This window comes from Ictidomys tridecemlineatus, chromosome 10 (assembly GCF_052094955.1).
Source record: "Ictidomys tridecemlineatus isolate mIctTri1 chromosome 10, mIctTri1.hap1, whole genome shotgun sequence".
Classification (NCBI taxonomy): Eukaryota; Metazoa; Chordata; class Mammalia; order Rodentia; family Sciuridae; genus Ictidomys; species Ictidomys tridecemlineatus.
The window spans coordinates 35303014-35311360 of NC_135486.1; the positions used below are offsets into that span (position 1 = coordinate 35303014).

At 39.8% G+C, this 8347-nt stretch overlaps 1 protein-coding gene across 2 annotated transcripts in view; it reads left to right on the forward strand.

Moving 5' to 3' along the window:
- The window catches only part of C4bpa (complement component 4 binding protein alpha), a 29871-nt gene extending 21951 nt beyond the window's left edge, over nucleotides 1-7920 (forward strand). For both annotated transcript variants that reach the window (XM_040277935.2, XM_005329470.5), the window contains exons 8-11: nucleotides 2894-3076; nucleotides 4494-4673; nucleotides 5900-6075; nucleotides 7505-7920. In XM_040277935.2, the coding sequence (XP_040133869.2) occupies nucleotides 2894-3076; nucleotides 4494-4673; nucleotides 5900-6075; nucleotides 7505-7678 (713 nt within the window). In that variant the 3' untranslated portion in view covers nucleotides 7679-7920. The remainder of the gene's footprint in view (nucleotides 1-2893; nucleotides 3077-4493; nucleotides 4674-5899; nucleotides 6076-7504) is intronic.
- The last annotated feature ends 427 nt before the right edge of the window (nucleotides 7921-8347 follow it).

An 8347-nucleotide genomic window follows, 5' to 3' on the forward strand; every position in this document is an offset into this window, starting at 1 on the left:
ATTGCTGGCATGAGGTGAGAGAGAAAGATGGCAGATTAAAGGCACTTAGCACTAACCTGCTGTTCCATGAGATTGAACGTAGTGGTCGGGGGGTCATAGTCAAGTGCTGGAATGTAACAGGAGAGAGTTAGTGACCTGGTGAAATCTAGAAATACTGGTTTTAAGAATAATGTGAATGTGTAACCGATGTGATTCTGCAATCTGTATATGGGGTAAAAATGGGAATTCATAATCCACTTGAATCAAATGTATGAAATATGATATGTCAAGAGCTTTGTAATGTTTTGAACAACTAATAATAAAAAGTTTTTTTAAAAAAGAATAATATGAGAGACAGCCTGACACCAAGCACTCAGTGGCTTTCTAGGAGAGGGGAAACACCCTATCAGTAGAGTTATTCATAAAGGAGAGGGAGTTCCAGAGGTCTCTATGAATGCAGTCTGAGCAGACAGGAGACCTGGCATCTGCATAGCAAGCTGGCACTGGAAAAACTTCTGTGTACTTCCCAGCCTCTGATGCCATAAGAGGAGCCATCTTAAGAAGGGCAACTTGGAAGACTGAGGCAGGAGGATAGTAAGTCTGAGACCAGCTTCAGTAACCTAGAGAGATCCTGTCTCAAAAATTAAGAGTATGGGTGCTGGGCTGTGTAGCTCAGTGGCAGAGTGCTTGTGAGGCACATGTGAGGCACTGGATTTGATCCTCAGCACCACATAAAAATAAACAAATAAAATAAAATAAAATTTAAGAGCGTGTAAGAGAGTACAGATGTAGTTAAGTGAGCAACTGTTCCTTGACGATGTGACCTGGGATGTTGACTGTTGTGTAGTGTTGAGTTTAATTCCAAGTGTACTTCACATCATATTTCCCTGTGGCTTCTTAATCTCTGCTTAGTTAGTAGCACTGTGCAGTCTGAGAGGGTTTGGAAGCAACCTGTCCCCAGTAAAACACACACACACAAAGATGGTTTGTGATGATATTGCCTGATGAGACAAAACATCAGAACAGAATAAAACATGTCTGCACATTAAGAGATTGCCTGACACTACAATGGAGGCTGATAGGCATGCTCAATACTTTCAGTGTCCATTCTGTTATTCTGTAGAACTGCTCTTCCATTCATGCCTCCACAAAATTTGGAGTCACATTGGCAGGAAAAGCAGTTTTATTCAAAGCTGGCTTTGAATGAAAATAGAACATACCTTTGTTTCAAATTTCCCTCTTTGGAAAACTTAAGGGCCAGGAAAGTGCACACAGCCACATCAATGTTCATAGCAGCTCAATTCACAATAGCTAAACTTCGGAACCAACCTAGATGCCCTTCAACAGATGAATAGGTAAAGAAACTGTGGTATGTAGACACAATGGAATATTACTCAGCATTAAAAGAGAATAAAATTATGGCATTTGAAGGTAAATGGATGGAGGTGGAGAATATCATGTTAATCGATATTCAAAAAAATAACAAAGGCCAAATGCTCTCCCTGATAAGTGGATGCTGATCCATAATGGGGTATGAGGGGCTATGAGAAGAATGGAAGAACTTTGATTGGGCAAAAGGGAGGGAGGAGAGGGGAGGGGATATGAGGGTAGGAAAGATGGTGGAATGAGATGGATATCATTACCCTAGGTACATGGATGACTGCACATATGGTGCAACAAACCTACATCATATACTACCAGAGAAATGAAAAGCTGTGCTCATTTGTGTACAATGAATTGAAATGCATTTTGCTATCATGTATAACTAATTAGAACAAATAAAAAAATTTTAAAGGGGAAAAGGCAGCAAAGTTGGACAAAAGGCAGATTCATATGCAGATTTACTTAGGCGATGAGACAAAGAACACGCCAGTGAATCAGGCCAGGATAGGGGGCATCTCCCTTCTTAGTTTCCTTAGCATCCCCAGAGTAAGATTCCCTCCAGTTTTTACTCTCAGTATGAGGAAATGCAAGATGCAGAAAAACAGTTAATGGGAAATGAGAAGTTGCTTTTAATTTTAAAAGACAGCAGGCAGACAGAGTTGGATCTCCTCACCTGCCTCTAGAAGACAGATCCTGATTCCTTGCCCAATATTCTTACCTCAGGAGGATACAAAGGAGACTTTGTCCAGTTTCATTGGTAGGAGAGGTGCCACCTCTACTTGTAGGAACCAGGGAGGGGCCCACAGATAGGTTAGGTAGATGCTATTTTATGCATCTCAGTGAAATTGACAAAAAAAAAATTGAGAAAATGTCTCCTTCTACCCATCTAATAGCATTAGGCCATTTTAGAGGTGCTAGAATTACAGGTGTGCACCTGTGCCTGGCTCCAGTTCCATTTAAAGTCCTTATTTCTACTAATTAATGAAAAATTATAACTCTGTATCAGTTATTATTATTTCCAAAAGGAAAGAATCTGAATAGCTATTTTTTAAAATTTTACATCAGAAAAGAAAAAAATTCTTTTTTATTGCCATAAGCAATAATATCAATTTATATCTATGGATGAACTGTCTGGTGGATATAAACTGTTGAGAACTTTCTTTTTTGCATCTAGAGAAGTGTTAAGCGGAGAACTTAATTATGATGTAACCCCATGGAAGTCAATAAGTGGATGTTATTTGTCGTTGTTTTTGAATAATTTTGAAAATTTATGTTTTTCACACAGGTTTGTTACAACTTCTCCTTTGGAGGCTCCTAATGAGAATGTTTTGTTGGAGGGAAATGACTGGATTAGAATTCTTTAGCAATCAGGGGCAGGGAACACGTACTTGGAACATTTTGAGTCTCTATTGTTTCCCCAGCATCTCTTCAGTACTAAGATCCTTCAAAGGTAGAAATGAGGCTGTTAGCCATAGGAGCTTCTTCACGGTGCTTTTATTAACTGTTATCTTCACTTTTTATTTTTTATAAGTATGTTGCCCAGTACCAGAGCTGGCGAATGGTAAAATCATTCACCCTAAAAGATACCACCCTACCAACAAGTGTTCTTATAGCTACAAAGACCAACTTTCATACACGTGTTATGGGCGACAATTTTCAGCTATATGTGGATCAGATGGCACATGGAGTCCCCGAACACCATCATGTGACCACGGTAAGAACTTAAAGAGTCATGTTATTTAGGGAGTGCCTTTATATCAATATGATGGAGATTATTATGAGAAGGCTTAAAATTAGGTAAAAGAATCATATACCCCACATTTCATGGAGTGGATCCAGGTTTCCCTTTCTCTCTGACCCTCCTGTTTTGTTCCAATGCTCTTGGCCTTCTCAATTTCCTTTTCTTTTTTGATTCAGTAAAAATAGATCACATCTAATAGATAAATTGAACTTCTCAATGACTGTTTTTTGTTTCTTTGTTTACATTCCCTTTTCTTCATTTCTGATGTGTATATATCTTAATCTGTAAAATAAGACCTGCCTAAACCTTCCTGAACTTCCTTTTTTCTTCTGCCTCAACAGCCATCCTCTGGCTACGCTCTCCTGTCAGTCTGTCATCCCCTGTGAGATGCCTTCTTCTCCCTGATCAAGGGGCACTCACTGTGCTAAACACATTCCTCCCTTCCCTCATTGAGTTTGATAGCCTTAACTATTCATGCTTAGGAATGATGACCTCAGTCAGGATTGTGATTCTTTTTCTTTCCTCCTGAGCAAGAGGGTTAAAGAAGCCCCAAAGACGCCAGACATTAGTTAAAGCTTATAAATCAATGAGAAAATTACTTTCTCCCCTGTTAGACGTGTTCAAGCAAGTGGGTCATTTAGAGTAATAGTAAGCTGGGCCACTGATGCCTTCCCTCCTCCCTCAAGATGGATCTTGGGTTCAAAGTGAATTCTGGAAGATGGTGCCTATCCCTGTTCAGTGTTGCCTTTCAGGCCACCCCAATGTTCTAACAAGCCAGCAGGTTCTGGGCAATCTACTATGTGTTTGGAGTAGTGATTCCATGACCACGGTACTAATGCCACACCCTTTTTCTCTTTTAATTGCTATGAATGGGTCTTCTAGTTGGATGTAGAGAATCCTATGTGTAGACCCCACTACACATCTCTACCCTTTTAGTTCTCAAATAGGATCTAGGAGCCAAACTGACATGAGACCAGAAGAAAAACATTTTTATTTTATTTTCGCCTTCATAAAAGTGAAGACCTGGAAGAAGAGCCGATGCAGGGAATTTTACAGTTTTTAGAAACAGATCAATGGGTTTGTGAAGAAATGACATTACAGAGCCATCTGGACTAGGGGTTGTAAATTCTAGGGAAGTTGTTAGGAGCTATGTAGGGGGTTTAAAGCTAGTAAAAGATTAGGTTTATGTTTGAGAGTTTATTGTACAGATTCATTGCAGCAACAAATTTTATTCTCTGGCGATAAAGATTATTCTCTTGTGCTGGTATGGGGAAGGCATGTTCCTCAAAGGAAGTGTGTCAGAGAAGATGGAAGGACAGAGTGAATCTTTCTACAAACCACACATATCCCGGGATGTGCTCTCTCACACACTTACTCTCTCTTACTTTAGTGTCTCACCATCAAAATTGCAATTTCCCACCTACTATTGCCCACGGACATCATAAACCATCTTTTCATATATATAAAACTGAGATTGTGTATGAATGCGATGTAGGATACCAACTGGTTGGAGAAGCAAAACTCTCCTGCTCCTATTCTCAGTGGTCACCTGAACCTCCTCAGTGCAAAGGTAATTCAGCTCCCTCCTCAACCCATGACAAATGCTGGTGGAACTGTTAGGAGAAGATCAAGAGCAAAGATTTTCCCTTCAGAGGCAGCACTAAAACACTTGATCTGACTTCATTTATTTTAAATAATTAATATCTGCAGGTGGTACACCATACAAAAAGCATAAAAAATGGACACAAAAATTCCTGCCCTCTACTTCTTTCTCCCAGTCACAAAATTCAGCCTTCTTGAGGTAGCCTCTATTCCCGTTTTCTTGTAAACATTTCCACAACTGTCCTAGGAGCATCACATTTTAAAGAGTATTACCTGCAGGCTCTATAAAATCTTCAAGGAAACTTGTTTTAGCATAAATGTAGGCTCTCCTAGGGTAATTTCAAATTGAATGGATGGACAGATATTTCCATCAGAGTCATGTGCAGAGTGCTGCCTGCTATAATTATATGGTGTGTATGGAGGGGATTCCTCATGCCAACCTATCTGTTACAGGAGAAATCAAGATTGGATCTGATTTTTACATGTATACAACAATAATAATACTATATTTATAATAATTTAGAATGTATTTTGCAACATTGTCTCCATAGCACACAGGAGGCACAGGATAAAAGAAGAAAAACTCCATGCCTAGCATCTTGCAGCAATCTTGTCTGTGGGTGAGAGTTACTCTGCTAGCTGAGAATCTGGAGTCACATCCCCTTTAAAAAAATATCCTGTCATGTTATTTAAAATGTGATGACCATGGACAAGTTCCTTACCCTCTCAGTATCTAAACTTTCTCCCAGATAACAGCACTCACTTTAGAGGATTATCGTGAGAGTTGAGATAGCCACATAAAGTGCTTAGACCATCATGCTCAATAAAGTTGTTAACCAATATATATATAATTTTTTTTCTTTTTGTTACCAGGGATTGAACTCAGAGGCACTTGACCACTGAGCCACATCCCCAGTCTTATTTTCTATTTTGTTTAGAGACAGGGTCTCACTGAGTTGCTCAGCACCTCACTTTTGCTGAGGTTGGCTTTGAATTCAAAATCCTCCTGCCTCAGCCTCCTGAGCCACTGGGATTACAGGCATACACTACTGTGCCTGGCCCAATATTTTTGTTATCAAAATGAAATATAGAACAATTAGCAGCTCCTAAATGTAATTCATTCTTATTGTCTTAGACTATTGCCATGTTTTTTCTTGGATTTACAGATTGCCTAAAAATATGTTTCCATTATAGCTACCTGCCGGAAACCAGAGATTAAAAATGGGACTCTGTCTGTGAATAAGTATCAGTATCTTGAAATGGAAAGTATCACTGTCCACTGTGACTCTGGCTTTAAAGTGGTGGGTAGCCAAATGATCACTTGCTCAGAGGACACAGCCTGGCACCCGGCAGTGCCCAAGTGTGAGTGGGTAAGTGGCATAATTCAAGGAAATTCTGTGTCATCAAACTGTAAAAATGGTGGTCCCCACCAAGCTCTCTCCCAGACAATGATGGTGACATCTGATTTTCAGGATTTATTTCATTTCTCAGTCTTTCAACCAAACTCTCTCTTTTTTCCTTAAAGCACCCTTAGAGGTGATAAGTTTTCCTGTTCTTCCTTGAGAGCAACATAAACAGAGCCCATGAGAGAACTGCTATCTCCTGCTGCCTCTTCTCGCCTTTACACAGAATTCTGTGGGGGGAACTAGCCTCTTTGACTTAATTTCCCCAAATGCACTGCAAGAAGGCCAGGGTGGCATAGTACTGAAAAAAGTAGAATCATTAATGGGCCCCAATTAAGTGTGTTTTTTTTTTCTATCTGTGTGGTTTCTTCTACCTTTAAGTTGGTCAAGGAGCTTGGTCCCAGACTTAGCCCTACAGAAGTTACTACACAGCCCCTGAAGGCCTGATGCACAGAAGTAGGGGTGAACCCAAATGGAGGTTACAGGAAAGTTCAAACTTAAGGGCTGAAAGGGCACAGCCAATTAGAAGATCTTGGAGCAAACCAGTAGGGCTGGTACTTTTCCAAGACCTGATTAGTATAGGTATTGATCGATGCTCCTCCCCAGTAGCTATATAAATCCCTAACCCAGTACATTTAAATGGCAGCCCGGTATGGAGGCCTCTTTTGTCTTGCTCTGTCTTTTCTTCTTAAACAAATCCTACTCCTTTCCCTCTTGCCTTCCTCTGTTGTCTGTGGATTTCAGTCTTCAAACTTGTGAGACAAGAACCTGGAAAGAAACCTGTAGTTAGCTGATGTAGTCTGCTGAGACACTGGAGGCATAGCCTGCCACAAAGAACTGCAACTGTGCCACTTGGTAATAGCAGAAAAGAATCCAGTTTTGCTGGCTGTGACCCTCAGGCTGATGCTGCTCAGCATCCCCTGCTGTGATTAGCTGCTAACACTAAAATGGGCTTTTACTGACCACAGAAGACTACCCCTTAAGCACATCCAGTCTACCAGCAAAGGTGGAAAATCTAGTTTGGTCTCGTACTGATGCTTACTTTTCTACATCATATAATATTCTCTTCTATTTCTACATCATATAATATACTCTTCTATATTATACATCATATAATATACTCTTCTTTATTATACATCATATAATATACTCTTCTATTGCTGAGTGGTCAACAGGGTACCCTAACCCTCATGGAAGTCTTCTGAGCAGCTATCTCAGAACAGACAATGATCTGAGGAAAACTTTGGGGGGCTTCAGATTTCTGGTTTTCTCTGGTCAACCACAAATCTGAAGCTGGTCTTGGTCCTTGTCTGGAGCCCTCCATCTTCAGGGTGCACCTCCTCCATGATTTGGAGAAAAGAGGCTCCACCACACCCACTACCTCTCTCTCTTTCAGGAATTCCAGGAAGGGTGCAATCAAGTATACATAGGAAAAAAACTCTTGCAGTGTCTCCCAAACCCTGCAGATGTGAAAATGGCCCTGGAAGTATCTAAGCTATCTCTTGAGATTGAATTACTAGAACTACAACTAAACAAGGAAAGACAAACTAGTATAGAAACATTACCATGATGTTTCCCAGAGGAGGGAGAAGAATATGCCTACCTGGCTCGCTGCCTTCAATGCCACGCAGATCCTTTCAGTTTAGCAACTCTTTTGTCACTTTGGCAACAATATTCATGGTAATAAACATCTAGAAGGGATAGTTCACAGCTTTGAGATTACAGAATTATTGATCACCTTGTGGCTTATAATTTTGCTTTTTCTGGATGTAAAGTACATTTTGTTTTCAATTAAAAAGTTTCATGTCAAAATCTATTTTGTCTTTGTGGTCATTTAGTACTCCATGAAATGAAGATCGTAAACAAACCTATTACATAAAATTAATACATTTACTTTTACTGTATGGACTGTAAAAAAGATGCACTTGGGTTGATACCCACATGTCCCTGGGCTCCACATGTGCACATCTTTCCCAAAAGAGATTGAAAAAGGTGCTTGGCTCACTTGCTGCCTTTCAATTCAGTGTGGAACACTTCAGCTTAGCAATCCTACTATGTCTTTGACACCAATATTCGTGAAAACAAATATTCATATATCAAAACTACTTTGTCTTGGTGGTCATTTACAATAATAATAAATGAGGGTCCCAAACAATATAATTACACAACTTAATGTTTTTATTTACTGTGTAGACATAAGAAATATGTAGTTGGGTTCACACCCACATGACCTTGAACT